The sequence below is a fragment of the Lepus europaeus genome, chromosome 7 (genome assembly GCF_033115175.1).
Source record: "Lepus europaeus isolate LE1 chromosome 7, mLepTim1.pri, whole genome shotgun sequence".
Taxonomy (NCBI): Eukaryota; Metazoa; Chordata; class Mammalia; order Lagomorpha; family Leporidae; genus Lepus; species Lepus europaeus.
Window position 1 is genome coordinate 83,556,648 of NC_084833.1, and position 24,899 is coordinate 83,581,546.

General features: G+C 41.0%; 2 protein-coding genes across 3 annotated transcripts in view; one reads left to right on the top strand and one right to left on the bottom strand.

The window, feature by feature from the left end:
- CWC15 (CWC15 spliceosome associated protein homolog) overlaps positions 1–24,899 on the bottom strand; it is a 31,316-nt gene that overhangs the window by 2,950 nt on the left and 3,467 nt on the right. Inside the window, exons 5-7 of one of the 2 annotated variants that reach the window (XM_062196894.1) lie at positions 24,483–24,590; positions 18,505–18,623; positions 15,657–15,830 (exon numbers count right to left, since the gene is read on the bottom strand). In XM_062196894.1, the coding sequence (XP_062052878.1) occupies positions 15,701–15,830; positions 18,505–18,623; positions 24,483–24,590 (357 nt within the window). In that variant the 3' untranslated portion in view covers positions 15,657–15,700. Of the gene's footprint in view, positions 1–15,656; positions 15,831–18,504; positions 18,624–24,482; positions 24,591–24,899 lie in introns of those variants that run through there. The other variant, XM_062196895.1, reaches the window with a different exon arrangement.
- LOC133763356 (ubiquitin-conjugating enzyme E2 D3-like) lies at positions 3,068–3,825 on the top strand. The gene has a single exon (XM_062196896.1). The coding sequence runs from the start codon at positions 3,094–3,096 to the stop codon at positions 3,535–3,537; it is 444 nt and encodes a 147-aa protein (XP_062052880.1). The 5' UTR covers positions 3,068–3,093; the 3' UTR covers positions 3,538–3,825.

The following is a 24,899-nucleotide window of genomic DNA, read 5'->3' on the forward strand; positions in this document are numbered from 1 at the left end:
TACAAGTGGAAGAAAAACCGAAACTCAAGAGAAACATTTTTCCTCTAATTCAGATGACCTCAAACAACTCTACTTTTCCTTAGCTGGGATACAGTCCTAAGCTGCATCACCACTTCCAGGCTCCTCTGGACCAGAGCCCCTTTATGGCTGGTGACAAGGGTCGGGATGAACTTAATCTGCCCCCTCCACCTCCCTCATCTCTTCTCTCTTCACAGTTGAGTCGCCATCAATGACAAAGTGAAAAAACAGACCAGCTCTGAGGGCCACATTCCTCTTGAAGCTCTCACATGTGGTTCATCTGTCCATAGAACACCTTGAACCTCAGGTGCCAGCACATCGTGTTGGGAAACTATGTGACTTTCCACTTTTCCTTAATCTAAGAATTTTCCTGTTACAGAAAAGAGAAGGAAGGAAAAGGAGGAGGTGGGGTGAGGGGAGACTAACAATTGCTGAATTCCTAGATTTTTTACAGGCATAGTATCATTTAAACCTTCACAGAAACTAGTACTCCATGGCACAGGCAATTGAAGAAATGGCAGTACTGCCCAAACATGGTGCTGGACAAGGCAGAGGGGCTCTGTTTAGGAGATGCCAGCTGGGCCATGGGTGGGGATGCTCCATGGACAGTCAGGAATAAAAAGTCAAAAAGGAGACAAATGCAGGCTGGAGATGCAGCCATGGAGACCAGTGGCTCAAATCTTGAGCCACTGCTTTCTGAAGGAGCTTAAACTAAGTGCAGGAAACATCTTCTATTTTCAACCCCCAGGGGACTGTGACTTTATTGCTGCATGGGCATCATGCTCAGAGTATCAGGGGTGGGGGCGGCAGCTCAGGGACCAGACAGGAAGGTGACAAAAGGCTGACACTGTGCCCTTACAGGAAGGTCCTCAGCCTGTCACCACTCGCAGGGGAACAATGAGGTGACTGCCTTTTGGGCTGTGACGTCCAGCTATCCTCCTGCCTAGCCTGGACTCAGCATGACTTGGGGGCTACTGTCCAAACCTCTTCAGTGGAGTGCTGCTTGAATATTTGAGTCTATGACAGCATTGTTCACAGTAGTGGGAGAGAGAGAAAAGAGAAATAAAATAAACACGCATCAATAGGCGATTTTCTTATGCATTACTGTGAACTCGCACAGTGGTATAACAAAAGCCAAAAGCCAGAGCCCTGATTTGTAGTGCTTGTCAATTCCCAAGATGTACGTTCTTCCACTACGGGCGATTTTAAGCTAGTCATAGTTTAATAACTAGCTCATAGAATTCTTAAATATTTAATAACCAGGTCTGAGAAGATGTTTATGAAATACTAGACAGTTCCAGGGTATCATGGAGTCTGTTAAGAAGAACGAATTGGAATTATACTAGATATCTGTAAAGAACAACATGGCAGAGGATTATGCCATGTTATCCCATATGCATAAAACCAGTGAGAGGGGAACAGAGGAGAATTATATCAGCATGGAGAAAAGCATGGATATGCATTAGGTTGTTAGTATGGGTTACCTGGTGGTGCGGTGTGAATGTTGGAAGAGGGGGAGGAAAGAGAAAAAGGACAGCCAAGAAACAAAGTGAAAAAAACTAGGTGGGTGTTAGCCTGCCTGGGGTATTCCAACAGAATATAGCAGTCCCCCCTTATCTGCAGGTGATATGTCCCAGGACTCCAGTGGACAGATGACTGAAACCACAGATAATACCAAACCCTATTATGCTCAGTTTTTTCAGATATACATACATATATAAAATGTATGTTATAAATCAGGTACAGTAACAGATTAACAACAATAACTACAAAAAAATTACAAAAATATATACTCTAACAAAATTCCCAGTATCATTACTCTTGTAGTTTGGGGCCATTATTAATTAAAGGTCAGTTGAACACAAGCACTGAGATACCTTGAGTTTCTCTGATAACCCATATGGCTGCTAAGAGACTAACAGGCAGGTAGCACATATAGTGTGGACACACTGGCAAAGGAAGGATTCATATTCAACACAGAACAAATGTGGATAAAGCAATATTTTACCATGATATTCAAAATGGCATTCAACTTAATATCTTTTAATTGCTTATTTCTGGGATTTTCCATTTAATGTTTTCACACCGCAGTTGACCTCAGCTAGTTGAAACTGTAAATAGTGAAACTGCAGGTAAGGGGAGAGGATAGTATATAAACAGCAGAAATTTATTCCTCACAGTTCTAGAGGCTGGGAATCCAATATCAAGTCACCACTGCTTTGATGTCTTGTGAAGACCCCCACAGAAAGCTGTCCCGCTCACAAGGACTCTGACTTCATGAGCTAATCACCTCCCAAAAGGTCCCACCTCCAAACACCCTACATTTAGGACTAGGTTTAAGTCTTGCAATTTTGGGGGACACAAACATTCAGACCATAGAACTGGGTCTATTTTTGGAAGCATGATAAATGAGACACATTACATTTATTTTATGTGAAATTAAATATAAGAATCTAAAATTCTGAAAAGAGAGGTAAAATGAAGCAAAAGAAATGCAAATATAGTCAATGGTGAGCAGTATTTATCAACTGACATCTGGTAAGATTTGTACACAACAATTATTAAAGAGGCATAACAACAGTAAGATAATACGCTGCATTTTAACAGTATTCTCATCAGGAACGATATGTATTGTCTGGGAAATGAGGGGACAGTGATCAAGAAAGCATGAAAGGGACACCCAGTTGTCTGGTGGAAGTTGACCTTGCATCCACAATGGGTTGCCCACCAGGGAGCAAAGAGATTCCCATACAGGTGACCGCTGTCTCAGAGAAAGAGTGGCACAAACCCAGAGGGTCATTGCCTTACGGGCGGTCAAAGAGTCAACCCTGAGACAGTGTGAACAGATCCCACTACCCAGTCTATCCAAATTTTCAAAAAATAAGTTTTTAAAAATACTTCTACTCCAGCTCCTGTTAGCCATCCACGTCGTTCTGGCGAGATCTGCCGCCTCCATACCAAGTGCCTGTGTCTGGCAGAGCTGGCGTAAGACCAAGAGACAATCCTTCCCCGCCGGCCGGACCTCTGAGCATACACCGAGAGAGGGAGAGAGGAGTCAGACTAAAAGTACAGACTATGGCGCTGAAACGGATTAATAAGGAACTTAGTGATTTGGCCCGTGACCCTCCAGCACAATGTTCTGCAGGTCCAGTTGGGGATGATATGTTTCACTGGCAAGCCACAATTATGGGACCTAATGACAGCCCATATCAAGGCAGTGTATTCTTTTTGACAATTCATTTTCCTACAGACTACCCCTTCAAACCACCTAAGGTTGCATTTACAACAAGAATTTATCATCCAAATATTAACAGTAATGGCAACATTTGTCTCAATATTCTAAGATCACAGTGGTCTCCTGCTTTAACTATTTCTAAAGTTCTTTTATCCATTTGTTCACTGCTATGTGATCCAAACCTAGATGACCCCCTAGTGCCAGAGATTGCACGGATCTATAAAACAGACAGAGATAAGTACAACAGAATATCTCGGGAATGGACTCAGAAGTATGCCATGTGATGCTACCTTAAAGTCAGAATAACCTGCATTATAGCTGGAATAACCTTTAAATTACTGTTCCTTTTTTGATTTTCTTATCTGGCTGCTCCCCTATCAGACCTCATCTTTTTTAATTTTATTTTTTGTTTACCTCCCTCCATTCATTCACATGCTCAACTGAGAAGACTTAAGTTCTTCCAGCTTTGGACAATAACTGCTTTTAGAAACTGTAAAGTAGTTACAAGAGAACAGTTGCCCAAGATCCAGAATTTTTTAAAAAAATGGAGCATGTGTATTATGTGGCCAATGTCTTCACTGTAACTTGGTTATAGACTAAAACCATTCCTCACTGCTCTAACATGCTGGAGAAATCACCTGAGAGGGAGGGAGATGGATGCCCAGTTGTCACATCAAAGGAAGCAGCGTTATTCTAGCAGCATCCATCCTTGTTTAAGCCTTTCACTGTTAGAGATCTGAGGTTACATGCTAGACTTTATGCTCATAACTGATGTGGCTGGAGAACTGGTATTGAGTTTATAGCATCAGCAGAACAGAAAATGTGATGTATTTTATGCATGTCAATAAAGGAATGTCCTGTTCTTCTTCTACAGAGAATGGAAACTGGAAGTCAAACACACTTTGTATTCCAAAATAGGGTCTCAAACATTTTGTAATTTTCATTTAAATTGTTAGGAGGCTTGGAGCTATTAGTTAATCTAATATAGCACTGAATAAATGATGCAAGTTGTCAATGGATGAATGATCAACTAATAGCTCTGCTAGTAATTGATTTATTTTTCTTCAATAAAGTTGCATAAACCAATGAGTTAGCTGTCTGGATTAATCAGTATGGGAAACAATCTTTTGTAAATGCAAAGCTGTTTTTTGTATATACTGTTGGGATTTGCTTCATTGTTTAACATCAAATGATGATGTAAAGTTCTAAAAAATGAATATTTTGCCATGTTCAGTTAGAGTGCACAGTCTGTTACAGGTTGACACATTGCTTGACCTGATTTATGCAGAATTAATAAGCTATTCAGATAGTGTAGCTTTAATATACTGCATGTGATACTGGCAGCCCTGGAGTTCATGGATGGACTCGGGACCCAGCAGTTTTGAAGCATGTATATGGAGTTTTAAGAAATTTATTTTCCAGGTGCAGCCCCATCTAACTAAAACTTATCTTCACCTTGTACACTTGACAGCTGATAAAAACATAACTTGGGAGTGATAATGGGTCAAAATTTACAAAATAAAGGACTGTTTTGGTGTGGGAGTTGTCATGAGGCTGTGTTGAAGTGACTTAACTATGTGGGATATTGAGTATCCATTGAAATGGATTTGTTCAGCCATTTACATTAATGAGCGTTTAAAACAGATCATTTCAGGTGACTTAACATGAATGAATAAAAGTCGATGCTATTGGATTAAAAAAAAAAACACTTCTAAATGGACTATACCATTATTTTAAAATACATTTGTAGATCTAAAAAATCTATGAGTCACAAAAATCACTGAATTAAATAACTGAATTTTGTGGGACGAATCACTTAGATCCCTTGGCAACAGCATGACTGAGAAAATGCAGAAGCAATAACCATTTCCTCTGACATCACTACACTCTCCCAAGGAAGGGCAGAAGCACAGATCTTGTAAGACCTTTGGACGTCTCTGAATTCAGAATTCCCATCTAAGATGGGGTAGACGGCCTAGCTCTGTTCAAGCTGTGCTTCAGGCTTTAACCCATAAATCAGCTTGGAGAATGCTTCAAAGTGGGTTAAATATTCATTCATGGGGCCAGCATTGTGGTGCAGTGGGTTAAAGCCCCGGCCTGCAAAGCTGGCATCCCATATGGGCACCAGTTTGAGTCTGGACTGCTCCTCTCCTGATCCAGCTTCCTGCTACCATGTCTGGGAAAGCAGTGGAGGATGGCCCAAGTCCTTGGGCCCCTGCACCCACATGGGAGACCAGGAGACCTGGCTCCTGGTTTAGGAAAGGCCCAGCTCTGGCCATTGCAGCTATTTGGGGAGTGAACCAGCAGATATATGATCCCTTTCTCTTTCAAAAAATAAAATAAAATAAATCTTTAAAAAAAAAATTCGTTCAGGACCTATACACTTTCCTAACATGATAGAGCCATTATCCTTACTGTACTGAAAATACATTATTTTAAAAAAACAAAAAAAGCTGCATCAATGGCTGGAGGGAAAATCAGGGAGCTGAGTGTTTGGTTTGCAGCCCTGAAAAGTATAATCTCAGCATCTTCCTCAGGATCTGGGAAACAGGCCTTTCCCACTGGCCATCCTTAGGGAGCAGTCAGTGCAGCCAGGACAGCACACACCTCTCAGATAATGGAGAAGCAAGGTGGAAACTGAGGAGGGTGATGGGGAGAGGAAGTGCGCTTGACTGTGAAAGCATTTATCACATCTACTTAGAGCCCATGCTAGCTTATGAAATCTAGACCAAAACACACAGAATTCAACTTAGAGGGAAAAAATAACTATTATGCAAAAGATACAGCATCAGAAACTCTAGATGCATAACATATAGTGCCTCAAAAATACACTCTATGGAAGGGATAAGATAAAGGCTCAAACTTTCATAAAAGATGTGTTAGTATGTGTTACATCTCAATCAATGACATTCCATTTATAGGCTCCAGAAAGTTAAAAGGGAAAACAAAATGTTGGTGACCCTGCTTCATTCTGACATCCAATGATTTATTCAAGAGATGTGCTCGTTTAAAAGGAATGACCAAGCACATTTATTCCCTTTCCCTAATAAGCAACAGGAGAGATTTAAACAGTACTGCCTGTCTAAATCTAGAACTGAAATAAAATCGAATTGATTGAGCTTCTTCCATCTGTGAGACTAAAGACTGAAAACAGAAATTACAATGAATTATAGTAAAACAAAAATAATTGTATTTTTGCGTGCTTGAGCCTGTGGCCTGAGAATTATAGTAATACGCAGAGCAGGAATTATGTCTAAGCACACATACAGATTAATAAATGAAAGATACTAAATGTCTAAAACAGGTACAGTAATGTTGCAATTTTTCAAACAAGCTGATATCAGCTGGCAAGCTTTAAAGCCCTGGCCTGAAGTGCAGGCATCCCATATAGGCGCCGGTTCTAGTCCCGGCTGCTCCTCTTCCGATCCAGCTCTCTGCTATGGCCTAGGATAGCAGTAGAAGATGGCCCAAGTTGTTGGGCCCCTGCACCCAGGTGGGAGACCTGAAGGAAGCTCCTGGCTCCTGGCTTCAGATTGGCGCAGCTCTGGCCATTGTGGCCATCTGGGGAGTGAACCAGCAGATGGAAGACTCTGTCTCTATCTCTCTCTATAACTCTTTCAAATAAATAAAATAAAATCTTAAAGAAAAAAACCAAAAACACATGATTCTAGGGGCCGGCGCTGTGGCGTAGCGGGTAAAGCTGCCACCTGCAGTGCTGGCATCCCATATGGGCGCCGGTTTGAGTCCCAGCTGCTCTACTTCCGATCCAGCTCTCTGCTATTACCTGGGAAAAGAGTGAATGATGGCCCAAATCCTTGGGCCTCTGCACTTGTGTTGTAGACCCAGAAGAAGCTCCTGGCTCCTGGCTTCGGAAATGCACAGCTCCGACCATTGCAGCCAACTGGGGAGTGAACCAGTGGATGGAAGACCTCTCTCTCTCTCTCTCTCTTTGCCTCTCCTTCTCTGTGTAACTCTGCCTTTCAAATAAACAAATTTAAAAAAAAAAAAAAAAGATGCTTGTGTCTTAGCCCTAGATTGGATTAAATTAGTGTGGGTTATGGCATAAGAGCTATCAGAAGTCCCGGGGGGGGGGGGGGGCGGCAGAATATTTGGTGGAACTGTTAAGAAGTTGGTTAGGACACTCGCATCCCACATCAGAATTGAGTGCTTGGTACCCAGCTCCAGCTCTTGACTCTGGCTTCCTGCTACTACCACCCTGGGAGGCAGCTGTGATGCCTCAAGCAGTTAGGTTCCTGTCACTCATGTGGAAGACCTGAGTTGGGATCTGATCTCCCAGCTTCAGCCTCGATCCACCCATGACTATTCTGAGCATCTGGGAAATGGATCAGAGGATGGGAAATTTCTGTCTGACTCTCGAATTTTAAAAAAAGTCCCTAGGTAGTTCACATGTGAAGCCAAGATTGAGCATCACTGAGATAATAGGAGAAAAGTTCAAAGAATGAGAAGAGATCTTGAAAAGTTTGCATCTGATTGCCAAAATCAGACAAAACAGCAGTAAAAGTTTTGGAATAAAAGGTACTAAATGCCCTGGAAAGTGGAACAAAATGTCAGAGACCAAAATCTGAAAGACAAGAAAAATGAAACAAGGTTAATTTTTAATACTTTAAGAGTTCATGATACAAAGTGCAGTCCTTCCCATCACACACCACCACCATGGTCACCATCGAGGGTCTGTGAGAAAACCAGGAAAACACTCAGGTCTCTGACTCTACTTCAGAAACTATCTTCACATTCAACCCATTGAAACGGCCTGGTTATCTCTAAGACTACTTTGGCTTAACCAATTATGGAGCTGGAAGACTAGCTTTACATAGTAACTGTTTCTGTTCTCAAATCCGAGCTGGCCAGTTCCCCAAACACCGAAAGTGCCAACAAACATTCCTTTCAAATAGCTTGTGCAGTTACCTGTCTTAATAAAACCCTCATCCTTTCCTTTGTTCTCCCGACATACCCCGGCCTGTGCATGTGTGCCCAGGTTGCTAGCCTATTCCTTTATTTCCAAATAAAGTTTCCTCAATTGAAGATTCATCTCTACATTTTGTTTTACTTTGACATCTATTAACCAATTAGAGTTCTAAAGAGCCACAACAGAGAAAATAGAGCGGAGCTGTTATCAAAGAAATGAGAAATCTCCCCAGAAATGAAGTCCATGAATTCTGAATCCCCAGAGGGCTCACTAAGGATCAAACATGACAAATGGTAAAAGACTCACAGCTGGGTACATCACTGTGAAATTTCAGAACAGCAAAGAAAAAGAGAAGATCCCAAAAGATTGCAGAGATTAAAAACAAAACTAGGACATGGACTGTAAAAAGGCATACAAAGGAGACTGACATCAGAGTTTTCAAAAGTAACTGAAATTTAGAAGAAAATGTAGCAAAAGTTTTAACTTATGGTAGTTGTTTTAAACTTATATACAGGAAACCTATCAACTGTGTGTCTATGTGTGGGGCAGGTGAGGGGTAGAATAAAGTTAGATACGGAGGACTCAATATGTTAAGTTTCCTGCATCTATTTTTTTAAAAAACTTTTATTTAATAAATATAAATTTCAAAAGTACAACTTCTAGATTATGGTGGTTTTTCCCCCCCTATAACCACCCTCCCACCTGCAAACCATTCCATCTCCTACTCCCTCTCCCATCCCATTCTTCATTAAGATTCATTTTTAATTATCTTTCTATACAGAAGATCAACTTAGTATATACTAAGTAAAGATTTCAACAGTTTGCACCCACACACACAAAGTATAAAGTACTGTTTGAATACTAGTTTTACTGTTAATTCTCATAGTACAACACATTAAGGACAGAGATCCTACATGGGGAGTAAGTGCACAGTGACTCCCGTTGTTGATTTAACAATCGACACTCTTATTTATTTATGACGTCAGTAATCACCTGAGGCTCTTGTCATGAGCTGCCAAGGCTATGAAAGCCTCTTGAGTTCACAAACTCCGACCTTATTTAGACAAGGCCATAGTCTAAGTAGAAGTTCTCTCCTGCTTTCAGAGAAAAGTACATCCTTTGATGGCCCATTCTTTCCGTGGGGATCTCACTCACAGAGACCTTTCATTTAGGTTTGGTGTTTTTTTTTTTTTTTTTGCCACAGTGTCTTGGGTTTCCATGCCTGAGGAACTCTCATGGGCTTTTTAGCCAGATCCGAATGCCTTAAGGGCTGATTCTGAGGCCAGAGCCTGCATCTATTCTTAAGAAGTCATTTCAGGATATACTCCATGAAAAAGAAGGGAGCAAATCAGGAAGGAGGAAAACATGAGACACTAAAAATAGAGGATTCTGTGTGAAAGAGCATGGAAGGCCACCTCATAATAACACAAGTCCCTGGCCACTGCTTTGACTGGAAGATACTGGAAGAGAGCAAGTTAATGGTGTAGCTTACACAATGAAACAATGTTTTAAAAAAATGAAGATAAATGAAGAAATTTTAAGAGAAGAAAAGACTACAAAATTAAACCATGGCAATGGTGTTTAAAATTTTTCCATTTACAAAATTTTTAAAGAGTAATCAATTTATCTGATTTTTTTTCTAGTATGATTTCTGCTTTTGATATAATGCTTAGGCAGGCCATCCCTAGCTAAATAGTAAATGTATATTTACCCTAGATTTCTCTCTAGTACTTGAGTTTTTCTTTGAAGTCTTTAAACCACATGAAATGTGTCCTGGAGGATTTGTGGGGCAGCTGTAGGGGAAGATCCCTGTGCAGGCACCCATGACCTTGTTTGTAAACATCCACATAGGCAAGACTTGAACGGCTGCTGACCTGAGTCCTGGTAGAACACTCTGATCCTCCTGGAGCGTGAGTCCACAGGCAGGCTCCAGGAGCTACCAGGGCCACGCTGCTTGTTTCTCAATCACCTCCTGGTTCACCTTGCTGCCCTTTGGGTACGGTGGAAGCTATGAAACAGCTGCACCAAGACCTTGGTTTCTCATCAAGATGTACGGCCATTAGTGTCTATAACTGGTCCTTTTTCCCATTCTGGGGTCTCCCTGCCCCAGGGCCACAGGGAACTAACTATACCCTTGGCTATCTTCTTTATTATGTAAGTGCTGAACTGTCTGAATCTAAAAAGGGCTTATTTTTCTGCTAGCTGAATTTATCACCCTTGTCTTGGCCTTGTGCTTGACAGTGGCAATCTATTTTCTAATGGCCAGTAAAACCTTCCTGACATCATTTACTGAATGTTTCATTCTTCTGTTGATTTCCTTTTTAAAAGAATATAGAATTATTTTGTATTTGCATTTGTTTCTAGACCTTTTATTATATTCCATTTTCCCTCTCTGTTCTGGGGCCAGAACCATACTAATTTTTGTATGTTTATGATCCATTTCAACATTCAGTAGGAAGAAGCCCTTCATATCCCTGTTTCCTAGATTTTTTTCTGGATATTCTTATAAGTTTATGCTAACAAAATTTAAAATAACTTGGTCAAAATCTAGTTTCAAAAAGTCCCAATCCACTGCAATTGCAGTTTCTTTGGGGTGAAAAACTGATTCTCTTTACACTGCTGAATCCTCCCGTTCAGGACTAGGTGTTCCCCCACATTTATTAAAGTCTTTACTAACGTCCCACAACACAGTGTAAGAGTTCTCTTCAAAGAGGCCCCACACATTTGCTAATGCCTCATAGCATGTTTGTGAACACGCCTTTTCCATTTTCTGTAGCTACCATGACTGGCATCATCTTTGCTATATTTCTTATCTGGTGATTGTTTATTGAAGGGTTTAGGCAGGGAATGGCATGGTCAAAGCTCCACTGAGGAAGGAGGGGAGCAGTGGCCTGGCAGGAGGCTCCAGCCTGGATAGGAACTGTGCTGTCTTTAAGGCCCAGGACCACAGGAACATGGCTTTGATGCTCCGCGAGCTTTGTCGCTTCTGTCCTCCCAGTTTTTCTCACTGATATCCTTTCTTTTTTTGCCCTTGTGGTCTCTTTGAAAATGAAGCTCTTCAAGACAGTGGCCTGATTCCCAGCTCTTCCTTAACACAACTTCTGGTAAAGGGCTTCTGAGACAACAGCTAGACTTTTGGCAGGGCACGAGTGTTGAGGAAATCTCAGGATGCCACCAGAACCCTCCTTTCTGAAGTCGAAACTCTTTAAGTTCTCGCCACTCTCCCTCTGCCTCAGGCTCTAGCACACAGGGATGAATGTGCTGCTTTCTACTAGACTAACCTTGAGCAACCACTTCTCCCCCACTTCCTCAGAAGAGAGGTGTTTGAGCATCCAGGAGAGGAAACCTGCCATACGCCTCTCCCAGGAGTGTGAACTCAATGGATTTCTTCCTTTTCCTCTTTTCCCCTCCTACAGTACCTCTGACAGCTAGCCAGATGAGCACAGGACATTTTAAGAAGTGCAGTAAACTCTGGAAAGAGCTTCCATATATAAAAAGATTCCAAGTTAGGAAGCACATGGGGGTTGGGAGAGGCTCTGTGGGGGTGATTTAGGAAAGGTGCTAGCAACACATCCACAAGAGCGTCACACATGACATCAGCATCACAAATAAAATGACACCTAGCAATTCACTGAAAGATGACTCCGAGGCGGATCCCATTTTTTGGCCCAGACACAAGGGGATCTGGGCCCAAGTCCCACCTGCAGAAGCTTGAGTTGTTCCTCTCTCCCTTTAGCTCTCACCCCTCCCTCTGCCCCACTCCCCACTAGGAGTGGTTCCATCCAATTGGTCCTATTTCTGAGAAGGTACCATAAGGACAGGACAAACCCCACCCTGCTCCCCGGTTCTGGTGCTTCTAGTATCCAGCAAGGGCAGCTCCTGGCAACACTTCCCAAGCCTCTACTCCTTTGGTTCTTGCTTTCCCACCTGTGCTCGGCTAGATGCCGACCACCTCATGCCTGCACCCATGCTTGCACCAGAGAACCTATCTCTGGGAGGCAGGACCTCAGAAGCCATGGCCCCCACCTATCACGTTTCACTGTGCCATCAGATTTCATTTGCAAAACACACATTCAAAGGTCAAATTACTAACAATTTCAATTGAAATTAGGGCCATTATACCCTAAGCAACTGCACTTAGGCCAGGACACTGGCTGGAATCTGTAGTTAATACTTTTCCTCTTGTTTTATAGCTGACTGGAAATTTAGAGAAGGACAAGGGAATAGTTACTCTCACCCTCCAAGAGCCTCCAACAGGTCCATGAACTGCATTCTATTATGTCACATCCAATCTTCAGCTTTGCATGGTGGGATTGTTAAATTCTGTATAAAGGAGGAAACTGAGACACAGATATTTAAATAATGTTAAGGCCATAAAACTAATAACTGGCACAACTAAAAGTCAGTCTAGCATCCTTTGGGATCCTGTACTCTTCCTACTCCATAGTGCTTCTTCCAAAATAGCTAACATCCAATCCACACCACCTGGTATTCAGAGAGGCCTTGCTCCATGCCCAGCATGGTGCTAGGTGTTGTGTTAGAGGGGCAGGCAGCTCTACCCCAAGGAGTTTGGAGTTACTGCTGTTTCCATGTCTTGTCTACGATGCATGTGGCTGAGTATCTCAGGCCATGTCTGAACTAGCAAATGAACTGTCTCTGTCTCCCTGCCCCTATCTATTCTAGATAACTGAGTTCCCTGCTCAATGGACCAGCTTTGTCTCAGAATACAGAAGCTCTACTGGCCAGTGGGGCAGTGAAGTTATAAAGACCCTTTTTCCCAGGAACATGAACGACTTCAAGTTTTGTGATATAGTCTTGCAGAGCAAGTTGGGTAGATGAAAAGAAGGAAGCCATGAAAGCTGGACACAGGTGGCACTTCTTTTTTTTTTTTTAAAGATTTATTTAAAGGGGAGGGGGGTGTCTTCCATCCGCTGGTTCACTCTCTAATTGGCCACAATAACTGGAGCTGCGCCAATCAGGAGCCAGGAGCTTCTACTGGGTCTCCCATGTGGGTGCAGGGGACCAAGGACTTGGGCCAACTTCTACTTCTTTCCCAGGCCATAACAGAGAGCTGGATCAGAAATGGAGCAGCTGGGACTCGAACCAGTACCCATATGGGATGTTGGCACGGTAGGTGGCAACTTTACCCGTTACGCCACAGTGCCAGCCCATATTAAGCTAATCCTCTATTTCACTTAAGATTCTGTGACTGCCACTTCTAATCCTAGCAACCAGCAATGCATGTGTGGGTCATACCATGCTTTGAGGGGCCAGAGAACCTCTTAATTCAAACCTTTTTTTTTTTTTTGACAGCCAGAGTGGACAGTGAGAGAGAGACAGAGAGAAAGGTCTTCCTTTTGCCGTTGGTTCACCCTCCAATGGCTGGCGTACCGCACTGATGCGAAGGCAGGAGCCAGGTGCTTCTCCTGGTCTCCCATGGGGTGCAGGGCCCAAGCACTTGGGCCATCCTCCACTGCACTCCTGGGCCACAGCAGAGAGCTGGCCTGGAAGAGGGGCAACCGGGACAGAATCCAGCGCCCCGACCGGGACTAGAACCCGGTGTGCCGGCGCCACAGGTGGAGGATTAGCCTATTGAGCCGTGGCGCCGGCCTAGAACCAAACCTTTTTGCCAGAACTAAACAAAAGGCTTTGAAATTTTTAGCCAGTTCCTGCTATCAGTAGATGTAGGTATGAGGAAGAAGGTACGAAGTCCCTAAAATATGCCTGCCAGACACTTGAAGTTTACATTGGTCAATGCCTACAAAACTCCCTCAAGACTACTGTTACTGTTGTTTCTCACTGTGGAGCAAAGCCAGAGGACTAACTAATTAACATCAAGTCAAGCATAGCAGTAGATGGCTTAGCATCAACAGTTACAGGTCTTAGTCCTCTTCCATTAAAGTTTATTTTAACTTCTCTTATAAAACATAAAACGGGGAAAATAATCACCCCTACCTTAGAGGGAGTGGTGTCAATTAGATGAATGCAGCACAAGTGCACTTGGTGGTCATTCAATGTTTGCGGTACTAAAGCCACAGGTAAAGCTGGGCTTCACACCCAGGCCCACCAGGCTTAAAAGCTCTGGCTCTTTCACACAGCATCAGCATTCGAAGGGTATGACGGACCCCTCAGTCATTCCTATACAAGGTACTTTTGCAAAGAGGACACAGGGCAGTCTAGCTAAGTAGGCTATACACCTGAAGCTGACACGTTTGTGTGTATTCTGGGACTGAGACAAGTTCTATGATGTTTTACATTAAAAAAACTACTTGGGCCAGCGCTGTGGCGTAGTGGATAAAGCTGCCGCCTACAGTACCAGCATCCCATATAGGAGCCGGTTCAAGTCCAAGCTGCTCCACTTCTGATCCAGCTCTCTGCTACGGCCTGGGAAAGCAGCAGAAGATGATCCAAGTGCATGGGCCCCTGCACCCAAGTTGGAGATCCAGAGGAAGCTCCTGGCTCCGGATCGGCGCAGCTCTAGCTGTTGTGGCCATTTGGGGAATGAACCAGCGGATGAAAGACTTTTCTTTCTCTCTGCCTCTCTGCCTTCCAACAAAAAAAGAAAGAAAAACCACATAGATAGGAAGAAAGAAATCATGGAAACTAGCTTTTTTCTGATTCTTCCTGAACCTATCAAGCTCAAATAGGAGAAGTTGCAGCTGAGCTTACAGAAACTTCATTTCCAGGAGTTCTGGCTTTTAGTAGAGCTCAGTTGTGTCCCTCTCACCTCTCAAAAAATCATCAAAATCCTATTTCCAACTAGGTTTTCCTTTACTTATTTTTTGGATTTGGAATGCCATAGACTTTGCATCTAATGCACGTCGGTGTGAAAACTCTAACAACTTTCAAGAGAAACATGGCAGCTGAATACCCAGGAGAAACAGGTGAGCATCATGTACATCCTAGACACAGAGCTTCTGTCTCTGACCATGAAGTAATGAGTGCCTGCAGCACCCACTGCTCCCCCAGACAGAAGCCTGGGCCACTTACTGATGTACAATACTCTTCCACACCAACAGGCGGTCCAAAATGGAATTCCTTTAATCTTTCTTCACACTCTTTTAAAAAAATGCACAGAGAAAATATTATAAATTAATTGATCTTAAATCAATGAGAGAAGTGAGGGGGGAAAAGTTAAATGCACAAAGAAACACAAAGCACATACTTGAGTTTTCTTTTGAAAAGAAAGTATGCAACATTTTATAAACTGCATAAATTATAACAAAAATTCGGAACACAAATTTAGTTATTTAGATTAAAAATATTTATTACAAGCAAAGTTCCTTTTCTCATATTAAAAAGAAAACATGATTGGAAACACTGAGAATGGAGACTGGGTTCAAATTATTCTCATTATAAAATAAGGTATGAATAAGGGAAAAGCTATTCTGGGATTTAAAATTAGGGAAGCCTACAAATGATTTATGACAGGAAAGGGGCGGGTGGATAAAAAGAAAAAACTAACCAAAGCCAAGATGATCCTTAACATTTTAGTCTTTAATTAAGCACATAAAACTGTACTACTTAATATATTTCTCCATAAACTTCTTGTGAAATTCAGATCGCAGTGTATCATTTACAAATCTTTTGTCTTTCTTTTGATCATCTACACCTTTTGCACAGTTCTTGAAGACAACATCATCATCCCACCTAAACAAGGAAAAAAAATAGAACACCCTATAATGTTTGTATCAGGAGGGCACCATGCGAACTGCAAAGTTTAGTCTTTATACAGAAATATGCTCGACATGCACATCATTTGATGCACCAACTATACCCAGAAGATTAAAGTAATCCTTAATAATCTTGCTTTATTTTAGCAGGAAAGACAATTCTTATTTAGAGAATGTAAAATATGCTGTTTCCCCAATAAAAAAAACTGAGTTATAAAGCAGAAATATACAGAGGTAATACACAGGATGACCCTCATTAATATAGATATCACTAGATGAGAATAACTGATCAATTTACTATAGTTTAGATTATGATATTTTGAGGATATTATATAATCTTGTTTATTAGTTAATAATTTAGTAATCGTACTATAGTAGTAACATTGTGGGGCAAAAGGAACATGAACTATCAGGTAGAATAATTAAGATTCTTATATTGACTCACATTTACATAAACCACAGAAAGATAGCACTTAAAGAGCTCAAGGTAGAACTCTGTTTGCATACTTCTGGGTGGATTTTGTACTGCGTAAGTATTAAAAAAAAAACACCCGTGGGTGAACTATAAAATAGATGTTAGAGAAAATAAAGATAAGATTGCATAACATGACCCAGCATATAAAATATAAGCTCAAGCAAATGATACGAGTATAAAATACAAGCCTATTCAAACGTGGTTGTGTGTGTTGATGTATGCATGCCATGAGAACCGGCACAGGAGAAATAAGAAAAGAATGTGGGCATTTTTGAAATATGGTGTTAGTGAAGTCATCACTGATGCAATACCCAGAAACATAAAAGTGTGAACAGATCAACATGACTAGAATATAAGACATGTTTCCATCTACAAACAATTCCATCTGCATCCAAAAAGGAAAAGAAGAAACTGTTTATCCTTACCTTTATATACAATCAGTAAAATCAATATACATTTTTTTCTATGTCCACTCTCTTCCCAACTCTTTGTCCCACCTCCCCAACATCAGAATTATCATTCCATGCCACTAAATGGCTGTACTCATTTACGTGTCCTGACACCAATATCTGCCCTAAGTGATCATGCCTCTCCTCTTGCCACACCAATCTCTTAGTTCTCTGTTTCACTGGCTGTTCCTTCTCTGTCTAGTTTTTTTTCTATTCAAAATTCATTTACTGTTTCAGGCAGTGATAGCTAATCATCTACTCAACCTCTGAATACAACACCATGCTCAGTCCTAGGACTCCTCTCTAGCTATACTCATTCTTGAGGTGATCTTTTGCAGTGTCGGAACTCCTATAAGTGGACAACTCTGAAATTCATTACCTCCAGCGTGGACTGGAATCTTAAGTTACCTCCTTAACATTTCCTCAGAGACGCACGTATCCCGCCAAACTTACCATGTCCTAAGTTTGCTACCTCCTCTAACCCCAACCTTAGTCTACATTCTTCACTATCTCTATCCTCTCAATTGTTTGGGTCAAATAACTCGGACTCCAGTCTCTGATAAAAATGTCACCTTGTCAGCAAATCCTTCCTTGACTATGCTGCTGCCTCTGCATGGAGGGAGATTTTTACAGCTTCAGAGACCACTGTAAGGACTCAAGTTTTTACTGCAAAGGAGTCAAGAAGCCATGGGAGGTTTAGAAGAGGAGACTGTTGCTGTGAACTTCAGTTTAAACGGATCACGCTTCTGTGTCAAGAAAAGTCTGGGAGTGAAGAGGGTGGCGAGTGTGCAGGAGAACAATTAGGGGCACTGCATCACTCTGGAAGACAGCAGCAGTGGAGATGGTGAGAAATAATGGATATAGTTTAAAAGCTAAGCCTCCAACAGCCTTGATCACCAAGCTTCCTTCCACTCAGCACTTCCTATAAAACTTTATTTTTGTGCATATCATCTAAAATACCATAGATAGTACTTTTTGTTTATAGTCTCTTCTCCTTTAGTTCCGTACCTCAGCCCTCCAAACACAGACACTGTACACTAAAGAGTTATGATAGCAGGCCAAGAACTGCTCTCCTTAGAAAAGGCTGACATTTGGAAACCCAGGTTTTAGGAATCTTCTCACCATTACTGTACCTACAATGTATAAATAATGTAGTTTATACTGAACATTTACTTTCCTTTGGGGAGTCTGGATTTTTTTATTAGGTGCAAGGCAGAAGTTGCCCTACATGACAAACTCCAACAAAAATCTTAGAGACTGAATCTCAGCTAGGCTTCCCTGGGCAAAAGCACTGACATGCTGCTGCATTTCTGCTGCTGGGGGAACAACGTGCTCTGTATGACTTCTCGCGGAGGGACAGAGTCTCAGGAAATAAGCAGATTCCTCCTGTTTCTGCCTGGGTCTTTTCCCCTTACGATCCGGTTGTGTATCTTTACTGCATTAGCCACAAATACAACTACAGGTCAAGTCCTCTGAGTGTCTTTGGGAGACCTTTGACACACAAATGTAAAACGTAAGCTCTGTGGAGTCAAGGGTTTACCTCATTACTCTACCCCTAGTGCCTGGATCATTATTTGGTACACAGCTGGTTATTCTCCTCTTTCCACTGCTCCAAAATCTGACAGAAGAGCATCAGTGGAAGATGGGGTTTTTAGAAGCTTTTTACAATGTAACTTGTTATCCAACTCAAAATCTGTGTATCCATCCAATCCATTACTGAATAGTACCTTCTTTTAACTTTGAAGTTGGCCTGAGGCTGAGACGGGCCAGTGAGATTAAGCAGAGGGTTTCCACTCAGAATGTTTTCCATACGGATTCTCTCTTCTTCAGCTTTTTGTTCTTGTTCCTGTTAATGACAGAGTAAGATTCAAATTATATTAACTCTAGATCAATTTTCTTATATTAGCTGATTGAAAACAAAACAAAACAAAACCTGTTTGTATTTTTTCAGAACATCACCAAAACAGGTTTTTGCTTGATTTTTTTTTTTTAAGAAATAAGAGAAAAGTCTCACTTATCAAAAATAATTCGCAATTTTTATTATAAACATTTCATACTGGTCATCATAGTCATTAGTAACTCCTAGCTTTAAAATGTTGAGCTGAATATTTAAATCTATTTTCTCTCTTAAAGAACAAGCAACATTAACTGCTTTAAATTTTCAGAGGATATATAAATATAGTCAGCCTATCATTTTTGTAATTTAAGAACACATTAGGGGCTGGTGCTATGGCGTAGTGGTTAAGCCTCTGCTTGTTACACCTGCTTCCTATATTGGAATGCTTTTTCCAGTTCCAGCTACTCCGCTTCAGAGATCTCTGATCATCCATCAGGGAAAGCAGCAGATGATGGCCAGGTACTTGGGTCTCTACCACCCATCTGAGAGAAATAGAGAGTTCTAGGCTCCTGGCTCTGGCCTGGTCCAGCCCAGATAACTGCCAGCATTTTGAGAATGAACCAGCAGATAGAAGATTTCATTCTCTCTCTTTATTCCTCTCTCCCTCCCTGTCACCTTGCCTTTCAAATAATTTTTTAAAATGTATTCAAAGAACATAAAAAGACATATTTGGTAATTATCTCAATTTTTAAAGAGCTATATATAACTGTGATTAAAAATGTATTTTACTGGGGCCGGCACTGTGGTGCAGCAGGTTAACGCCCTGGCCTGAAGCACCGGCATCCCATATGGGCGCCAGTTCTAGTCCCGGCTGCACCTCTTCCAATCCAGCTCTCTGCTATGGCCTAGGAAAGCAGTGGAAGATGGCTTAAGTCCTTGGGTGCCTGCATCCATGTGGGAGACCTGGAAGAAGCTCCTGACTCCTGGCTTCAGATCAGCGCAGCCATCTGGGGAGTGAACCAGCAGATGGAAGACCTTTCTCTCTGTCTCTACCTCTCTCTGTAACTCTTTCAAATAAATAAAATAAATCTTTACAAAAATTTATTTTACTTTGAATTTAAAAAAATTACTTTGAATTACTAACATGAACTTCTCTTTCTAGAACGGATTACAAATTATTAAGAATGACTTCTAAAATAAGACACATTACCATGTAAAAAATTATACATATGAGGCAGGCATTTGATTTGGCAGTTAAGACACCATGTTCCCTACTAGCGCACATAGGTTCAACACCCAGCTTCCCACTAATGCAAGCTCTGGGCGGGCAGTAGTGATGGTTCAAGTGTCTGGGCTCCTGCCACCCATATGGCAGACTTGAACTGTGCTCCTGGTTCCTGGCTTCCACGGTCATGGCAAGCATTTGGGGAGTGAACCAGTGGATAGGAGCTCTCTGTCACTATGCCTCTTTTTGAATAAATTCGTAAATGTCTTTTATGAATAAACTCATAAAAATGAAAAAAGTTCTCTCTATATGTATGCAATTAACATACAGATTTACTAATTTACCTGAGGTATATCCATTTTATTCTTATAATTTCTTGTTTCTATTTTTATATTTCTCATCCTTTGTCAGTTTAAGTATTGTCTTTCTTCCTTTTATTATCTTTTAGAAACGTTTTAAAAATTTAGGAATTAGAGAGACAGAGACAGACAACTGAGAGAGCTCCCACCCTCTGGTTCACTTCACAAATGCCTGCAATGGTCAGGGATGGGTCTGGGGGCCAGGAATAGGAGCCAGGTCTGCCATTTGGGTGGCCGGAGCCACCCTGCTGCCCACTAGGTCTGCAGTGGCAGGAAGCTGGAGTAGGGAGCCAGAGCCAGGAACCAAACCCAGGAACTGATTTGGGATGTAGGCATCTTAACCACTTGGCTAAATGCCTGCTACTCCTTGTCTTTGTTCTTTTTATTTTAGTACCAACTTTTTCAAACTCAAATCACTCTCAGTTCCATTTCAGAAGCAGAATATAAAATGTCTAAAAACCTGAACTATCACTTCTAGGTCTTCCTGACAACATGCTATCTGAAATCAAACATAAAGCCCATTTTGCTGTTTTGGAGATGGCAGCAATAATGACTTAATGGATCAAAGAAGAATAGGCTGTCTGGAAATCATTTTAAAATGAACCTTTAGGGGCCAGCATTGTGGCCTAGATGGTTAAGCTACTGCCTGCAACACCAGCATCCCATATGGATGCCAGTTCAAGTCTCAGTTTCTCTACCTCTGATCCAGCCCCCTGCTAATGCACCTGGGAAAGCAGCAGAAGATGGCCCAAGTAATTGGGCCCCTGTACCCATATGGGAGTCCAAGATGAAGCTCCTGGCTTCAGCCTGGCCCAGCCCTGACCATTGAGCAATCTGGGGAATGAACCAGTAGATGGAAGACCTCTCTCTCTCTCTCCCTTTCTATCTGTAACTCTGCCTTAAAAATAAATCTTAAAAATATAACTATCTATACAGGTTATAGATATTTCATTTTAATATTCAAATATGAACAATGGATTATTTTTATGAGGATAAATAAATGGGAGGTGAGAAAATGTACTCAGAATTTAGGCAAATAAAGTTAGTAAGGATCATAGACTATGAAAAGATAGCATTCTAAAGACTTTACTTTTAAAAAAATTACATTGATACTGAAGTGCCAGAGAAATAGCTCAAGTACACAATACATCCAAACTTACAATAATGTATATAAGATATAAGGTTTTTGCTTGGTTTATGTTTGAACTATTATTTGCTTTAGACTTACTGGGTGATTCTCATATACAACACTAGGAATAAAAGGCAACAATTCTTCTATATTTAAATACCAGGCAAAATATCAACTAGTGAATGGGCCTGCCCACAGGTCAAATCCAAGCCAGAGTTGTGCTGTTCTGACAGAGGCCATATGGCTAGCCAGCTTAATATACTTACTGTTACAGAAAGTGGGCCAAACCTTGATAATAAGGCTGATTGATATGAAAATGTTATTTTGGGATACCTCAAAAACCAGCTGATGGAAAGGGAAAAAAGGACAATATGGAACTGTCACTCAGCTCCAAGAAAGTCCAATAAATTTTTTGTATAAAGCACAAAACTACAAGACCTTCTGTCAGAATGGTCAACCAAAAGCATTTCAATTGCTTGTCTGTATCCAGAGCTGTCAGGCAAACAAAGGAAAAACTGCCCTCTAGTGGCCAGCAAGTGATATTGGGAATTTCCCACAACTCTTCTTCATTCTTTCCTGACCATTCTGACTCACAAGAACTTTATTTTTCTCTAAATTTCTAGCATTAATCCAAGTCAGCGTTTTTTTCCTAAAAAGTCTTTTTCCTTATTTCTTCTTAAAAAAAATAGTAATTCGTGGCTCAAATGACATCTTATATAAAAGTCCATAAATGAGCTGTTGCTACTCTGGCTGAAAATGGGGGCAGAAATCTTTGCCTGAATGACAGACAATGTGCTGAACTTAACAGGTTCAAAATGGAATTTATCCTCTCTCTGCCTAAACATGCTCATTTTTCTGCAATCCCTATATTATGTATGGCACCAATATTTACCCAGCAACTAGGGGTCATCTCTGCTGCCCCATCCCACCAGTCAGTTCTACCTTCTTTATAGTTCTCAGTATCTGTTAACATCTTTAAATTTCAATTCCTATTATACAAATGAAAATTCTCCTAACTGCATGTGAGCATTACTAGAACAATCTCAGTTTTTCCCTCCTTATTTTTTGTTACAGTAGTCCTTTTTTTTTTTTTTTTTTTTTAAAGAAACCTTTTATTTAATGAGTACAAATTTCTTAAGTACAACTTTAGGAATACAGTGATTCTTCTCACCATACCCACCCCCCCAATGCCAACTCTCTACCCATTTTCTTCTCCCTCTCCCATTCCCAGTCCCATTCTCCATTAATATTTTCAATTAACTTTATACACAGAAGACCAATTCCATACTAAGCAAAGATTAACAATTTGCACACACACACACAATATAAAAAACGGAGAACAAGTTTTACAGTTAATTTTCATAGAAAACTTGTTGAAGGCAGAGGTCCTGCATGAGGAGTAAGTGCACAGTGACTCCTGTTGTTAATTTAATAATTAACACTCTTATGTATGATGTCAGTGATCACTTGAGGCTCTTGACATGAATGGTCAAGGCTATGGAAGCCTTATGAGTCCACAGTCTCCGTCAGTATTTAGACAAGGCCATAAGCAAAGTGGAAGTTCTCTCCTGCTTTCAGAGAAAAGTACATCCTTCCATGGCCCCTTCTTTCCACTGGGGTCTCTCACTCACAGAGATCCTTCATGTAGGACATTTTTTTGCCAGTGTCTTGGCTTTCCATGCCTGAAATGCTCTCATGGGCTTTTCAGCCAGATCAGAATGACTTAAGAACTGATTCTGAGGTCAGAGTGCTATTTAGAGACTGTCATTCAATGAGTCTGTTGTGTAAACTGCTTCCCATGTTGGAACATTCTTTCCTTTTTAATCTATTATTATTACCAGACACTTAATTTTATCTATATGATCCCTTTAACACTTAATCCTACCAATATGACCAATTTAACACTTAATATGATCCCTTTAACACTTAAGATGGCATTATTACCCCCCCAGCTTAATGGGATTTGGAGTCCTATGGCAAGTTTACAGTTTTTCTAAAATGAATATATGATCCTGTCAATATCCTGCTATAATCAAATGGCTCCTTATATCCTTCAGAACAAAATCTACACTGTTCTAGCATTGGTTTATAAACCTCTAATGTGTCTGTCTCTCCAGTTTCACCTTTTTACTCATTAGACATCCTTTAAATAGTGAAATGGATAATTCGAAGTTTTAACCATCTTTGAGTTAGACATTCTTTTTTTATAAAATTATTTGTTTAAATTATCTGAAAGGCACATGGACAGAAAGATTTCTTATTTGATGGTTCAATCCCCAAGCACCTGCAATAACCAGGGCAGGTGCTATTTCTCTGAAAACAGAAATGGAGGGTTTGGCGCTGTGGCATAACAGGTTGTTATACCAACTACAGTGCTGGCATCCCTTTTGGGTGTGGGTTTCAGTCTCAGCTGGTCCACTTCTAATCTAGCTTACTGCTGATGGCCTGGGAAAGCAGTAGAGGATAGCTCAAGTGCTTGGGCCCCGTACCTGTGTAGGGGACCCAGAGGAAGCTCCTGGCTTGCAAACGCCCAGCTCCAATCGTTGCAGTCATTTGGGAAGTTAACCAGGGGATGGAGAACTCTCTCCCTGTCTTTCCTTCTCTCCCTCTGTAACTGCCTCTCAGATAAATAAATCTGTAAAAAAAAGAAGCAGCAGTAGCAACTGGGAGCTCAATCCTGGTTCTATGGTGAGTGCAGGGACCCAACTACTTGAGTCATCATCTGCTGCTTCCCAGAGTGCACATTAGCAGAGAATTGGAATTGGAAGCAAAGTCAGGACGTGAAGTCGACACTCCAGGATGGGGCTCAGGTGTCCCAAGCAGCATCTTATGTAAAGCCCATCTATGTAAAGCCCTTCCCCTGCAAAAATGAAGAGACTATGGGTACTTAAAGAAGTCAGGTAACTTGCCCTAGGTTATAAAAAATCTATTTACAGCTTGACTCAACAAGTGTCTAGGCAGGAGGCAGAGATAATCTTTGTATGCCAGGAGTATAAATGTCATACAAACAATCAGATTTCTAGATGTATATATGCTACAATGCTTAGACAAGGTGAAAAAATTTCTAATAAAAGGTTTTACTTGAATTCTAAAAAATTTCTAATGTATTATGTGTGAGAAGACAGGGTGGTGTATAGTTAACACTGGGATTTTACCTTCCTGGCCTGCTCTTCAGCTCTTTCTTTTTTAATTTTTTCCAGTTCTGCAAGAAGAGCTGCAGTGTCATCATCATCACTTTCCTCTTCAAAATCTTCATCTTCCTCCTAATAAGAACAGACAGCCCAGGAGATTGGTGAGAAAATACATATTATTCATTTTTTTTCCCACAAAAATTGCCCTTGACAAATAACTTTGGGGTATAATTAAGTTTCTCCATGGGAAAGATAAATGCACCTAAATACCAAGATTAAAATCAACAACCAAATTACAACAAAATATAAAGTCCCACAGAAGAAGTCTACAAATACTCAAAAATGTCAATCCCTGACAAAATACCTTTCAAATTTACCTGGCCAAAAAAAAATTTCCATCTGAGAAGGTTTCCAAAACCAGAGAGGAAAATTTTACACCGA